The 15,955-nt window shown below is 43.8% G+C and overlaps 2 protein-coding genes across 2 annotated transcripts; both read left to right on the top strand.

Annotated features, from left to right (window-relative positions):
- The first annotated feature begins 967 nt into the window (after positions 1–967).
- On the top strand, positions 968–4,470 carry dusp2 (dual specificity phosphatase 2). Its single transcript, XM_052068828.1, has 4 exons — positions 968–1,503; positions 2,272–2,387; positions 2,841–3,060; positions 3,552–4,470. The coding sequence occupies exons 1-4, from the start codon at positions 1,113–1,115 to the stop codon at positions 3,767–3,769; spliced, it is 945 nt and encodes a 314-aa protein (XP_051924788.1). The 5' UTR covers positions 968–1,112; the 3' UTR covers positions 3,770–4,470.
- A 5,876-nt stretch (positions 4,471–10,346) lies between these two features.
- Positions 10,347–14,702, top strand: adra2b (adrenoceptor alpha 2B). The gene is made up of 2 exons (XM_052067321.1): positions 10,347–11,007; positions 11,862–14,702. Exon 2 carries the CDS (start codon positions 11,887–11,889, stop codon positions 13,426–13,428), a length of 1,542 nt encoding a protein of 513 aa, XP_051923281.1. The 5' UTR covers positions 10,347–11,007; positions 11,862–11,886; the 3' UTR covers positions 13,429–14,702.
- Positions 14,703–15,955: the final 1,253 nt, after the last annotated feature.

The following is a 15,955-nucleotide window of genomic DNA, read 5'->3' as shown; positions in this document are numbered from 1 at the left end:
AGGGAGGGGAAGCACGTGACAAAAAGTGGGTGAGCAAAGCACTGCTGAGGAACTACCGGTCTGCCAGCTGGGAGGAAAAACGAGGAGGAGGAAGGAAGTGGGAACATGAAGAAGGCAGTGCGAGTCACTCGTGTGGCCTTTGAGGGAAGGCATGAGAGATGGGCAAGCAAAATAAGTTTCATGTGGGTGACAGATGGGAATTAGATGTGTGGTAGATAATGTAAATAGTAATTCTTTTTTTACACCAAATACATACACAAATGCATTAAACACTGCACTTCCTGTGAATATTGGGAAAACTGAAGCACATAAAATTCTAATGTATTGCTAGATACTGTAGATATTGGGGTAGCATGTCTCAGTGGTGTCGTCCTTTCCTAGCCCAGAGATTGCAGATTCTATCCAGGCTCTTCCAAACATGTCGAAATGTCCTTGAGCAAGATGCTAACTACACACCATTGATGACATGTCTAAATTGATAACAAAAAAGATCGTGTGATATTGTGCTGGAGTGAATTGGAATGTGTCAATACTTCTAATGGTATTTGTGTTTAGGTAATTTAATTATGATTTGTTTTTCTTTTCTGATTGTTTTTTTAAATAAAATCTGTATAATCTACATGCCCCTGTACAATATACTAAAACATTGTGACGATGTTAGTTTCTGTCGGAGCATGTTGTTTTAATGACGTCTAGCCCTCAGCCAAACGTCATTCGACAGCAAACTACATACGAGATAACCGAAAACGGGCTTGGTTAAAAACAAAACGTGACGTCCATATTAGGACTGACAGGTAAAGTTTTGCCCTCAACCAAACGTCATTCGACGGCAAACCACATACGAGATAACCCAAAACGGGCTTGGTTAAAAACAAGACGTGACGTCCATATTAGGACTGACAGGTAAAGCCATATTTGGAAGTTCCGCCTACAAGTGCCGTTTTCCGAATGGAAAACAAGGCGGGGCTTTCACTTTGTTATTAAGTGAAAATCGTTTGAAGTCACTCACTGGAAACTAGGGAACAAGTGCTGTGATTGACTGCCTTTAGTTGCCTCAGCGACGACTTTTGATAGATTTTCATAACAGTCGACTTAATTTACCTTTTCCGACCATGACGACAGCCGGCGAGCCTTTGGAAATCAACAGCCACGAGTTAGTTCACCTCCTCAGGGAGCGCACCTCCACCAGCTGCGTGGTCCTGGACTGCAGACCCTTCTTGGATTTTTCCCTCGCGCACGTCAGTGAGTCCCGGAACGTCAATTGGAACTCGATGCTGCGACGCAGGTCGAAGGGCGCCGAGGTCGCCCTGGACTGGCTCATCCCGGACAAGGAGCTGCTGGGGAGGCTGCGGCGCGTGGAGCACAGCTCACCGGCGTCGGTGGTCGTGGTAGTGATGGATGAGGCCAGCCGCTCCGTGGACGAGCTCAAGGCGGAAAGCGTGGCCCACATGCTGCTCGCGGCCCTGCGAAACGAACTCAGCACGCAAATTTACTTCCTCCAAGGTGACAAGAATATTACTTGGAAATGAGCAGTTCACAGACTGCTGTTGGCTCAACAGTTTATAAATGATGTAATTATTGGGACGCTCAAATCCATGTACTTCATTTTTTCAGAACAAAAGGTTTGTATTACAGCAGTCCTCGTAAACATTTTACACCATGAAGTGATAATGATAATAATAGTAATATATAATAATAATGATAAACTGGCTCAAAGATCAAACGCAAATTTTGTGTAGTACTTCAAAGTTAAATACAACTGAATTATACTGTAGTTAACATATGTATTCGAAGGGATTCCAAAAAATTTAAGCAACTGTATCAAGATGCATATTTTGAAAATTACCAATCTGCTTTCCGTATATGTATGAACATGTAGCTACTTATCTCATGAAAATAAAGCAGTCTACATTTAGATTAATTTGGAATGCATTCTACTCAAACTGAACTGTGGTAAACAAATCTGTGCTCGATCATTTCACACACCACTCGAGATACACACTTTGAGATAAATTGTATGACAGAAATTCCTAAAGTAAATATTTCATTCAAAAGAACAAAAAGTGTTTTTTTCAGTATGCAGCCCAACCTTGATTTACAGAATCCCTTTCCTTCAAAAAAGGCTAATTTGTTGTTTCTATAAAGCAGACATTTTCATTTCTATGGCATTTAGAGGCCCTGGATACCAAAACATTTGAGTATCCCTGTTTGTTTTGTTTTTTTTAATCACAATCCCTTCCAGAGGATTTCAAACTGTAACCTCCTTTTTAGGTGGATTTCAAGCATTTTCAGAGGCCTGCCCAGAGCTATGTTACAGCAAAACACTCACCGCAGTTGAACCATTGCCACCAATCAACTTGGGTCGGAAGACACCTGCATACGATCAGGTGAGATAGCATATAATAAGACGGGGGGAACATTATCCAGCCGAGTTGTGAACATCCACCCATCCATCCATTTTCGGATCCGCTTATCCTCACAAGGGTCACGGGGGGTGCTGGAGCCAATTCCAGCTGTCTTCGGGGCTGTGGGTGGGGTACACCCTGAAATGGTTGCCAGCCAATCGCAGGGCACACTTAGACGAACAACCATTTGCAGTCACACTCACACCTAAGGACAATTTAGAATGTTCCACTGACCTGCCATGCATGTTATTGGAATATGGGAGGCAACCGGAGTACCCGTAGAAAACCCAAGCAGGCACGGGGTGAACATGCAAACTCCACACAGGAAGGCCAGAGCCGGAATTGAACCCTGTACCTCCGCATTGTGAGGCGGACGGGCTAACGAGTCGATCACCGTGCCGCCCAGTTGTGAACATATATTTTTTTTAATTGCAGGACGGCCCAGTAGAGCTGTTGCCCTTCTTGTTTTTGGGCAGCGCCATACACGCGTCCCACCGGGAGACCCTCGCGTCAGCCGGCATCACAGCCGTGCTCAACGTGTCATCCTCATGTCCCAACTTCTTCGAGGGGGAGTTTCAGTACCTGCGCCTTACCGTGGAGGATAACCTGGCTGCGGACATTCGAGCCTGCTTCTCGACAGCCATCGCCTTTATTGGTTAGTGGCAAAGGGGAGCTTCTTTTTTAAAATCCGCTCAGTCATTTTGGTTAATATTTGCTTACTGTATTGTGCGCTCAAAACAAACAGGCAGACAGATTAGTGTGTTAGATATACAAGCAGTGGGGAATTTAAACTACCACACTGACCTTGAATATAGGAAAATAAAAAAAACACATTTGAGGGTTCAATGAAAATGTATTGTAAATAAAAGTTATATGAAATTTTGACAAATAAACCACCGGTGGCTTAGAAAAATGCATATGTTGCCCAACAGCAGATGGGATTGTTTTTTTAGTATTTTTATGAGCACAGGGTCTACTAGCTGAACCCTCTACCACCCATTTTTCTTCAAGTGATGAATGCCTGTGGATGGGGGGGATCACATTTGAAAAATACCTGTTCATAAGTTTCTCTTTGCGTTTACTGCAGAATTTCAGTAAAAAAAAAAAAACAACAACAACAACAATCCTTTTTGTGCGCACCCACAGATGCTGTGAAGCAGAGCGGGGGTCGTGTGCTGGTGCACTGCCAGGCGGGCATCTCTCGCTCAGCCACCATCTGCCTGGCCTACCTCATGCACACTCGGCGAGTTCGTCTTGATGAAGCCTTCGACTTTGTGAAGCAGCGGCGTCAGGTCATTTCCCCTAACCTGGCTTTCCTGGGACAGCTGCTGCAGTTTGAGACGGACGTGCTGTGTCAGGGCTGACGTCATACGAGTCATTGAGTATATCAGATGTAAAAGGCATCTCAAAAAAGTCCCAGGACTGGTGAAAAATTTCAAATTGAAACTACAAGTTTTTCCCTTGGAAGTAATCACTTTGAAGTCATTTCCGGGAAGTGAGTGCCAGGAAGTGAAGGATGCTCAGGGTGTGTTGAAGTAGCCTCAATTCATTTTGCGCTAACGCCCTCCCCATCTCATGCACTGAATGAAGCTAAGACTGCAATGTCTACAAAGTATTTGGATGCCCACAGTGAAAGGGAAAACTTACAATTTGTAGTTCAGGTTTGAAATCTATCTAAACCAATGCCTGAACTCTTCTGACTCCCCACATATATTTCTCTTCTGTTAGTGTAGAGCATGTTCGAGGCAGTGGTGCTGGCCTCACTGCATAATCTTATGAGACCACGCTGTGTTGGCAAAGATTCACGTACGCAATCATTTTCATGTATTTCTACTGGATATGATATGACAGTTTTTTTTTTGACATCCCTGTCAGTAAATGCACTTTATTCATGCAGAAAATGGATGCTGATCATGTTTTAGTCCGAAAAACTGTGCTGGAGAACACATTCAGTCTTGTTTTTATTTGATGCATCGAATTTAAATAACAGTTGGTTCTGTGAATACCGTCTGATTGACTACATTTATGACATTCTAATAACAGGATTTTAAAATACTTTTTTGTACTTCTTGTGCCTTGCTCATTTTTTATGTACAGAAGATACATTACATGTGGGGTGGGAGTAACTCATTGGTAGGTACATAGGCTTGAGAACCGAGGGTCATGGTATGGGTACTGGACAAATAAATAACACAATATGGGCAGTGGTACCAAGTAACAAAGTACTTTGTTACTGTACTTCAGCTTATTTTTCAGGTATTCGTACTTAACTTATGTTTTTTTTTCTAATTTAACTTTTGCTCCCGACAGTTGAAAACAATGTTTTACTCCTTACTTTGTCAAAATATGCTAATTAATTTTATACATTTGCAGATGTTGACAAGAAAAACAAAAAAGTCAAGTCAACAGTATTTATAGAGCACTTTCAAACTGCCATCGCTGCATAAAAAGTGCTGTACATAGAGCAATTTAACATGCACAATAAACAGTAAGACAAATCGGTAATAAAGGCGTTAGAAAGCACCAAACAGTAAAACCAAGAAAAATATTATAATAGCGAGGTAAAGTCAACTGCAACTGAAATCTTGATTGACTGGTTAAGACCTATACCTTCTAAATAAGGCTAGAGTGTAGTCATATCTTTCATCTGCTCTCTATGATGATGTAAATTCAATCAGTTCAATGCTTTCCACACAACGTCCAAATAACCTTTACATAAGTTGCACATGACAACCAATTTTGAATCTCTTAATCGCTATTAACGTGACAAAAGACAGGCTCGGACGCTAACAAGTAGAAAAGTACAGTAATGTGATGATCATATTCGTTTAAAGCTAAATAGCGACATCTGGTGGTTGTACTTTAGTTGTAAACTCATCTACAGTAATCCAGCAGATGTCCCCATCACACTGTTGATGAAACATGGTACCTACCTGAACTAAAACTAAGTTGAAATGACGTTCGTGCGAAATGAAGGCAACCACATTGCCCCATCTGCACATCTGAATAAGCAATTTCACGTTGCCCTTCATTTGTTTAGAATAAGGTCACGCTCACCTTTCTTTTCATTTCAGGGCGTATGAAAATTCTTCTTGGTCAGCCAGGCCATTAATGATAATAATAATAATAATAATTTAAAATATATGTGATCCAATACGAAGGTAAAAAAACTAACTGTTAACTATTTCAAAACAAACACTGGACGACACTTCCTATTTACATTCACTGGCAGCCCGACACACACAAACGGTTAGTAATGTTCATCAGTGTTGGTGGTTCGTCGTTGTGTCTGCATGACCCATAGTCGTTTCATGAAATAAAAAACCTTCCCCAAGACAGCCCATAATACAGGCAGGAACAAGTTTAAGTACAAAAAAGCAAGGTTTTGATAAATAAAAAAAACTTCAGTCGCTTATAGTGTAGTACGACTTGGGTACAGGCAGCGTGGGATCGGTTCCCACTTAGTGACGGTGTGCATGTGTGTTGTTTGTCTCTATAGGTGTCCTGCGACTGACTGGCGACCAGTTCAGGGTGGAGTCTGCCTTCCGTCCGAAGTCAGCTGGAATAGGCTCCAGCAACTCCCCGAGACCCTGTTCAGGATAAGCAGTGTTGAAAATGGATGGATGAAAATCTTCCCCTAGATGTGGGTGTGGCCAGAGAGTGACCAGGTGGTTTTGACCACCACGTAGCCCCGCCCTTGTGTACACACACAGAGACGGTGTGCCACGGTGCATCATCTCTCCTAATATTGTAACAGAGGGGGGGGGGGGGGGGGGGTTAACAGTAGGGTGACACTTCCCCAAATGAATGTTGAACAGGCTTTTTACATGACAGAAAAACATTAGAGGTAGCACATTGTTTTGCTACCCCGTGTAGCTACACAGGAAGGGCCACTGCACACTGCTCAAAGAGTGTAAATGATTTTTTTCCACGCCGCATCCCCAAAGTCAAACACTTTGTCCTGTCAACTTTGAGGGAATGATGCTGCACACAATAGCAGCAAACAGAATCAAAGCAACCACTCGACAAAGATCCCAACCGAATGCTCTGTATGTGTGCACCATATTTGCCCTTCGGTGTCTTAGGATGAAAGTGATCATCTTCACTGAGAAACCTCAGCACATTTTTCCTATTAATTTATTTTACCTTTCCGGCAATGTATAAAAGCGTTCCTGTTGGATGTGTAGAAAGCATCATCTCCATGATGCATGAGAGTTCATGCATTTGTGGCCTTATACAACAGGCCCTTGAACTGCGTCGTATTGCACGCGTCAGCGGCACACCCCTCTTTCTGCCCCTCTGTGTACAACACATTTTGCCGCGAACGGCAAATCCACCCATGAGAAACAGATGCACTGCTTGATTGGAGAGCACTCCAGTGCTTAAAAGCTTTATTTTGTTTCCCTTTATATTTAGACTATGTAGAGCGGATGGGAGCAAAATGTATCACCATTATAGGTGCTTGCTTCAAGCTGTAATTCCACAGGAGGACTCCTCTTTAATTAAATGAATAATGTGTGCGCGGCGGGCGCTTTACCAAACAAACAGGACCTCCTACCCACGGACCATTCATGAGGCCATGTGTTTGGATGCGTAGGATGCTGAGTGTGTGCGTGCGTGTGTGTTTATGTCACGGAGGCCACCTACCCACTCTGGAACGGCACAACACAAACCCCAGCGCCGTTTCATTTTAGGGGCATGACGCAAGCAGACTATGCAATCAGATACTTGACCTCGGCAAGAGCAGCGCGCCACGAGGGGGGCATGAGGATTTTTTTTACATGGGGAGGAACGTGGTGCAGGGTGCATAATGCAGAGGGATTCAAATGGAAGTCAAGTCATGATGAAAATGCATGAGTACAGAGAGCTACAAGGGCCTTACATGCTTCCGCGTATTGCAGCGATAAAAGGTTGGAGGTAACACGGCTCAATTACCTACATTGTTCTGCACTGAAATGGGGGAGTCAAATCGTGCACCTTATATTACAATTTGCCCTAAAAAATCCCCCATTGGCTTAATTATTCAATTCCAAGGTAACTCTTTCACTTTTCCAACAGTCAAAAGGGCAATAATTTGTTCCCAAGCTGAAAAAGGCGAGTACTTTTGAGGGTACCACTGCAGTCATATTTGTTTCAAATATGGATCCCCCGTGGGCCATAATACAATATGAAAAATTGGGACGTGGAAAAATCTAATATATCGGAAAATATTTATAGTATGAAAGAGAGAAAAATATGTGAATCTGTGGTACCGACTTTTAAGTTGTAATATCATCAATCGTCACTAGATGGCAGAAATGTCTTAGTTGCGATTACACCCAGGTCTGATACTGCCTGATACTACAAAGTAAATAGGACTAATATTTTTTTTCCAGGACAAACATAGTACCTAAAAAATATTATAATTTTGAGTGAGTTGATTTTTATTTTAAAAATGTCCAAATTGAGTTCTTGCATTTAATGTTGGTTCCTTGTTCAGCAATTTTGTGCCATCCTTGAATTACCGTTTTTAGACAAGAGAGCCGTTTGCACTGAAAAAAAAATACATGAATTGGTTTTTTTTGTTCTTTACTTCAATCCCTTTGTTGTTGTGTCAGCAGAGTCAATCATTAACATGCAATGAAAATATTGATAAGAATGAAAATAATGCGACTCAACTTTCCTCGATTTCTTTTTTTTTGCGCCGATTCCAAAACTCCTTGTTTTTCGCGATAACACACACACACCCACAAACACACAAGGGAGGAGACAGCATCAATATGTCACAGCTTGATTTCAATCCCTACATGTTTATATTTTCAAATGATCACTTCCACAAGTTCTTTGCGAATCAAAATGTCTTATTAGATGTGAGCTATTTTTAGAAAAGGCCCACAGGACCACTTGCACGATCCTTCTGTGCTACCTGGTGCCTGTGGGTGACCCCTGACAAAATGGGTAAGATTCTGTTCTCAAGTAACGAAGTGGAATAAATCTGTCTCAAAACGCCTACATGATGACTGTCAGTGTGATTCCTTTTCCAAATAATGTTTTTAACCCCATATACTGTAGTTCACTGAAAGGGTCGTTCTTCATAAAGGAGACTTTCTTTTCCTCCGAAGGTTGTGTGAAGTTATGACTTTGCATCACAAGAATGCAATAAAAGGACTATTCATAAGATATCACATGGAATAGTGCCCATAGTCCTCAAATGTACAGGAAATCTGTATCTCTGAAAATACAGCGTACACTGAAAAAAACTGGTGTTGAATCTACTCAATTTTATTTCGTCCGGCGGTTGCACACAACAAAATCATCTGGATCCAGATAAATTGTTTTATGTAGCAAATAGTCGACTTAACTTGATGAAATAAAATTGGGTACATTCAACAGACCATTTTTTCAGTGTAAAAAATAGGCCCGTCCTTGATTGCAAGTAGATATGTAGTGGACCTAAAGGGTTGAAAAGGGGATACAGCAAAGTGATAAAAACAATTTTTTTCCAACAGGACCTTTCATAAGCTTATCTGCGCAACGAAGATGAAATTCAGTTGTTTCAAAAGAGCAAACCCCTGAAGTGCTACTTTCTGGAAAAAGGGGATGGACTTGTTCTCAACAGACTTGGAGGCAACATGAGAGAGGGGGATGAATGGATACTTGCTCAACAATAAGTAATAGCTTATTGGTGTTAAAATAGATTCAGACTTACTTTTCTACTTACATAAATGCTGAAATAATTATAAGTATTACCGGTACTTATATTTAGCTTCATAATGTTGGTGTTAGCATAGACATGGACTTACTTACCTACCAATTTATACACTTTTGCTGAAAAAAATGGTGTTTTAAATTTAATCAATTTTATTTTGTGATGTGGTTGCACACGAAATTTGGATTTCTATACATTTTTTAAATTAGATATGTAGTCTACTCATTTTGTTGTGCTCCTGAACACATTATCACTGATGTAACTTGGAGCCCTGCGGTGTTTCGAGTCTTTCAACATCTGATTCGCTCTTCCAGGCAACTCAGCAATGGTTTATCAAACTTGTGTTCATGTGGCATTTGCTACCCCCCCACGAATCTCCTCTCCTAATCCAGCGCCAGCTCAAGGATTTCTTTGCTTCCTCCGGGACGTTCCTGATGGCCAACATTTCCATTTGGATCCCACGTACGTTTTATCATGGGCGCATGGGCATGGCTAAAATCCGTTTTTGCTCCTGCGTTCTGCTAGGGCAATACCTGTGTTACCCCACGTGGGCTTACATGGGGTTTTGCCTGGGTCTCAGTTGGGTTCCAAAAGGACCACGAGTATTTGCCTCTGTGGGCTTGAATCGGGATCTAAATGGTCCTTATGTGGATTCCATGTATCTATCTATCTATCTATATATATAGTGAGATAGAGAGAGACTAGTAATAGTTTGTGAAATAAGTGTACTTCTGCTTGCACTGCTTTCTACTTGTACCATTACATAATGAAATGTCCACTATTTAATATTACGATCCTTCCGATAGTAAGTCTCTGCATTTTTACGGCATCTTATCATGTAGGCCTGTCATGTGTCCAAAAACAAATCTCAGATTTCACGTTACAGTGCCTTTAAAGAAAAAAAAAAATTCAGTTCAGGTCATTGCCGTTCTGCCACCTGGAAGTACACCAGAACCGAGCGACGCAATTTTTTTTAATAGGAATTACATATACACTGATCAATAATACGTCTGTCATATTTCACTGCAATGTTATCACTTGCTTACACGTACTTTATTTTTGACGGGGTCAACAGCATCCATTAACAGTTAATGGGCCGAAATGTGCTTTTCAATGGTCTCTGTGAGAAGTTTTGTGTGTGTGTGTGCGTGTGTGTGTGATTGGGGGGGGGGGCGCCGGGAATATCATCAGGGAGCGAGTCAGGATCCCGTGACGCCCACAGCTCCACGATGACGTCGGCGCCTCTAAAAAGACGCGCAAGAGGGAGCGAGAGAGATGGGAGGCAACCGGGCTCAGATCCACTTCTCGAGTGAAGATGCGCCTCAGAAATTGACGACGCGCGCCACAGGAGCCGCTCCACCGTGGCGTGAACTCGCGCTGGGTGTGTGAGGAAAAAGAAGAGGAGTGACGGGGACTAATTTGTATGACCTTTTGGTGGGATTTCACCTGTGATATTTGCGCATTTTGCGATTTCAGGCGCACGACTAGAAATCAAGTTCATGGACTAACTGGAAAACATTCATTCCTTTCTGCGCTTTTATTCAAGTGGTCGTGTAAATAGTATGTTTCAGCTTGTGTCGAGCGACCAAAAGGGCGCACGGAGATAATGTCACCATCACTTCATTTTTTTTTTCGTTCTGAGAGTTGACTACCAGTACATATTTAATCAACCAAGTTAAATATTTTATGAGCTGGAGAAGTTTTCCTTGCACGGGAGGGGGAAACTATAGGATGTGTGGGGGAGACAATTTTATGGGTTCGGGGCTTTTTTTTTAATTAAAAGGCGTTGATCCGTGACCTGGCGCGACAAGACCCACGCACCTTTTGTGATCTTACAATGGACTCGGAAGCCCCGTCGTGGAGGATACGAGGGAGCTAACATTTGGAGATAAACAAGAGACGACAACAACAGAGGTAAACGTTAACAGATCGCAATTGAAAATTGAAAAACAGCTTTTTGCCCAATGAAAAGCATTCTGTCACGACTCGGACAAGCCGAGTTAAGTCTGGATCCCCAAAACGTAGACGTAAACAAGGTCTCCGTAACAAAAATAGGTTTTAATGCTTATAATCGCACCGACAAAGAGGTAACATAAAGCGCTGGTCAAAACAAGAACCAGAGAGAACATAAACGAATAACAAAAAGCGCTTGCACAAAAGGCAAGGGAGAAAATTAAAAATCGCCAATACAAACTAAAACAATGTATCAAAATACACGCGAGCGAAAAGCCAAATCACAAAACCAAAATCGTACTTACAAAAAGCAGGTGTACCGAGAGTGCAAAACGCGAAACACGACGAGGTCAATAGCCAAATAGTCCATGAGCGGCAGGAATAGCAATACCGGAAACGATACTCCGACACAGGTGCATAGCAGAAGAGACCTTAAATTCACAAATTATAGATTGGCAGCAGGTGCGTACCGGAGTCCGCTCATGCCACCTGCTGGCCAGACCAAAACAGTATCATGACACATTCATCTCCAAATGTTGGAGATGGAAAAAAAACTAACAAGAAGAGTAGTATTAAGAAAGAGACATTAGTCACTGTTGAATAAAAATCGTGTGCCTTCAAGCATTATTTCTAATAGTATTTAGAACAAAATATTATCAAGTAATTTGTAGTGTTAAAGAAGAGACATTAGTCATTGTTCTGAAAAAAAAGCATTTGTATTTCCACTAACTATAGAGCCTTGTTTTCATTGACCAGCACTGATAGCCCAAATGAGTCATCTTAAATTCAAAGGGGTGATGTATTTTTGTCCATAGAGAGTACAGGAGAAGAGACCGAAGGATGGCCTCTGCTCCGGAGGGCGGCTGCTCCCTGGAGCTTAGCAACTGGAACGTAAGCGGTGCCTCCATCCCCTGCAACCAGAGCGTCCTGAAACTGGCGCCGTACTCCCCCGAAGCCACGGCGGCCTTTGCCACGGCCATAACCCTGATGGTGGTCTTCACCATTGTGGGGAACATCATGGTGATCATCGCCGTGCTGACCAGCCACTCCCTGCGAGGGCCGCAGAACCTCTTCCTAGTGTCACTGGCCGCGGCTGACATCTTGGTGGCCACGCTCATTATCCCCTTCTCTCTGGCCAATGAACTTCTGGGCTACTGGTATTTCAAGTCCCTGTGGTGTGAGATCTACTTGGCCCTGGATGTGCTCTTCTGCACCTCCTCCATTGTGCACCTGTGCGCCATCTCTCTGGACCGCTACCTGTCCATTTCCAGAGTCACCTACGGTCGCCAGCGGACTCCCAAACGCATCAAAGCTGCCATCGTGGTTGTGTGGCTCATTTCCTCCATCATCTCTTTCCCTCCGCTGCTGTCCCTCAACAAGACCGAGGTGGGCGACCTCACGAGCGAGAGGGGACCTCAGTGCGAGCTCAACGACGAGAAATGGTACATTCTTTACTCCACCATCGGCTCCTTCTTCGCCCCGTGCCTCATCATGATCCTGGTCTATGTAAGAATCTACCAAATCGCCAAGCAGAGAACACGGTGCCCCCCAGGGGAGCCCCGTAAGGACGGAGTCGGCGCCGCCGTGCCGAGTCAGCCCAAGCAGCAACTCCAAGCCAACGGTAGGGATGATGGTGAAAAAACATCCAAAGCCAGACCCCCCACCCTCGCCATTACCCCGTCTCTTTCAGGGGGGCAGGAGGAACCAAATCAGGACCCCAACCCCAATAATCTGCAACCTCCACCTCCGACTCCAGCTCCGAGCCCGGTCACCAGCTCCGGAGACACCTCCCAGCATGCGGCCCACGCCGTCCCTTCTGCGCCGCAACTGGCGCCGACCAAGCCGAAAGCGGGAGGAAACAAGTTCAAGCGGCAAACGAAAACCAAATCGGACAACAACAACGGTGACAGCTCCAGCACAGACAGCGAGGCCAGCAACGGAGGGCGCCGCGGCAGCGCCAGTATGGCGGGGTCCCCCGCGGGAGTGAGCATCCACTCCGCCGGTTCCATCAAGCGCTACAGGAACATGATCGCCACTTCAAAGGGGTCGCGGCTGGTGCCGGGGAGGAAGTCCAAAATCGATAACAACCCCGGGGCGGCTCGGCGCAAAGCGATGGTCAACCGAGAGAAACGCTTCACCTTTGTCCTGGCCGTGGTCATCGGCGTCTTCGTGGTGTGCTGGTTCCCGTTTTTCTTCTCCTACTCTCTCAAGGCGGTGTGCCCCATAACATGCGCCATCCCCGACCCGCTCTTTACGTTCTTCTTCTGGATTGGTTACTGCAACTCTTGTCTCAACCCGGTCATCTACACCATCTTCAACAAAGACTTCAGGAAGGCTTTCAAAAAGATTCTGTGCCAAAGTACCAAGGGTACTTTCTTTTAGCACACAAAGTCCACAACTTTGGAACCGATGAAGCAGATGACACAGACATCTTTCAAAGGGCTGTATTATTAATTTTATGAGCCATGGACGTAAAAAATCCAAATTTCTTCAACGCAGCCACAGAATCCATTACTTAACATTTTGGACGATCACATCCTGATTTGGAGACAATGGAGGTCTTTGACAGGATAGGTAAAGTCCAGACATGACTACAGATGGCATAGATAATATTGTGGACCAAAGCAAAACAAATTTACCAATTTACCACATTACACTGACTGAATGCTGGGAACACTGGGGACAAAAAAAAAAGGCGGACACGCCAGATAAGGACCGCTGGGCTTGTCCACACACCAGGCGTATGTGAAAAGTGTGTAGGTCTGTGTGTGTGTGTGTGTGTGTGTGTGTGTGTGTGTGTATATATATATATATATATATATATATATATATATATCACTCTCTCCTGACTGTGAGACAGGCAGGCTTTTGAAGAAGGTAAACTGGTAAGCATGAAGAGAACTGACCTTAGATTGAATCAAGCCTGGGGCCCTTTTGTTTGTCAGCACAGAGCACAAGGAGCACACAAGGTTAACGGCGATTTCTTGCAGTCTTCATCTGTCCGGTTGCAGGGCAAACATGTGTTCCCTGATTCCTATCCAAAAGAGCAACAACAAGAGGTATCGGAAGATTGAAAATGCGTAGATGGGTCCTTTTCAAGTCAAGTCAAGTCAACAGTATTTATAGAGCACTTTCAAACAGCCATCGCTGCATACAAAGTGCTGTACATGGAGCGATTTAACATGCACAATAAACAGTAAGACAAATCGGTAATAAAGGCGGTAGAAAACCAAGAACAAATCAAAGTCATGCTGAGTCGAATGCCAAAGAATACAAGTGAGTTTTGAGGAGCGCTTTGAAGATGGGTAGCGAGGAGGCTTGCCGAATGTTCAGTGGGAGGTCATTCCAGAGAGAGGGACCAGCAACAGAAAAGGCTTGATCCCCTCTGAGCCTCAGTTTAGTTCTTGGTACTTCTAACAAAGACTGGTCCACAGACCTGAGGCGCCGGGCAGGTGTGTAGGGGCGGATGAGCTCAGAGAGGTAAGGTGGCGCGAGATTATTTAGAGATTTGAAAACAAAGAGGAGGATCTTGAAAATAACTCTAAAATGAATGGGGAGCCAGTCAAGGGATGCCAGAGGAGGAGTTATGTGCTCCCTCTTACGAGTACCAGTCAAGAGGCGAGCAGCGGCATTCTGGACCAGCTGAAGGCGCTTAATGGAGGACTGGCTGACTCTAAAGTAAAGGGCATTGCAGTAGTCGAGCCGGGATGTGACAACGGCATGAATTAGTGTCTCAAGGTGTTCATGTGAGAGGAGAGGTTTTATTTTGGCCAGCGGTCTAAGGTGAAAGAAGCTGGATTTAACAACGGCACCAATTTGCAGATCGAGTTTGAAATCACTGTCCAGTTTAAGGCCCAAGTTTGAGACTGTTGACTTAAGATAATTTCAAATTACAGGAACAGCAAGACGTTAGCTGGATACATGTCAGATGCCTTTGCTCTCAGCTGCCGGGTCATTGTGGACACTCAGGTTGTGTGTGTGTGTATTTTGTCTTTAATTCAATTTTTGCATTTTCACGAGAGTCACAAGAGAAATATATACCACTAAAGCAATGATCTGCTTTTCATGGACCAGGTGGAGCAATCTTCTTCACAAATAAGCCTCTTGAACGAGGTTATTGACACCATGACATGGGAGGTTCATACGCTGATGTATGTGCATTTCTTTTCAGCTTCTGCAGGCCATCAGTGATAAGTGAGCGGGCACACACTGGAACAAATGATTAAGAGGACAGACACACAATGCATTGAGGTACATCACCCCACAACTAAGACTGCTTGGGTGATTCAAAAACCCGTTTGCCTGAGTCACTCATTTCACCTGCTGTGAAGCGGTAAATGCTTTTGTTTTCGTGAGGCCGCACGTTATCCCTCGCTCGCTCTCATTTTTTTATGAAGAGGAGGTTTCGCTGTTTCTTTGACAAAATATGTGTGTTTTATAGAGCACGCTGGCTTATTGACTCCATGGGACAAGGGCTGTCAGCGAGACGTTGTCAAATTCCGCTGACCTGAGTGTGTGTGTGTGTGTGTGTGTGTGTGTGTGTGTGTGTCTAAGTGCGTTCTCTCCTGATCTACAATTGTGAAGCATAGAGACACTGTGCTTGTCATGTGACTGCTTCTTCCGTATTTGTGAATATCAGACTAAGGTCAGCCTGTTGAGAGAGATATTTTAAAGTGTGCGTTTGATTGCATATTGACATGGCATCTCCCCTCTGACCACCCCGAAGGGACCTCAGTCTGTCACAGTGATATATGGCTCCCATGTTTTTTACCTAAGTCATATTTTCAGTGTGCGTGTGTGTGTGTGTGTGTGTTTGTGTCTTTGTGTGTGATGGGAGGTAACAATATAAGACTACTATTTATTTCAAACTACTGTTTTTTTCTCCTCTATTTATTGTTCCATTGAAGTG

The sequence above is a fragment of the Hippocampus zosterae genome, chromosome 6 (genome assembly GCF_025434085.1).
Source record: "Hippocampus zosterae strain Florida chromosome 6, ASM2543408v3, whole genome shotgun sequence".
Classification (NCBI taxonomy): domain Eukaryota; kingdom Metazoa; phylum Chordata; class Actinopteri; order Syngnathiformes; family Syngnathidae; genus Hippocampus; species Hippocampus zosterae.
This window is presented reverse-complemented; position numbering and strand designations above follow the sequence as displayed.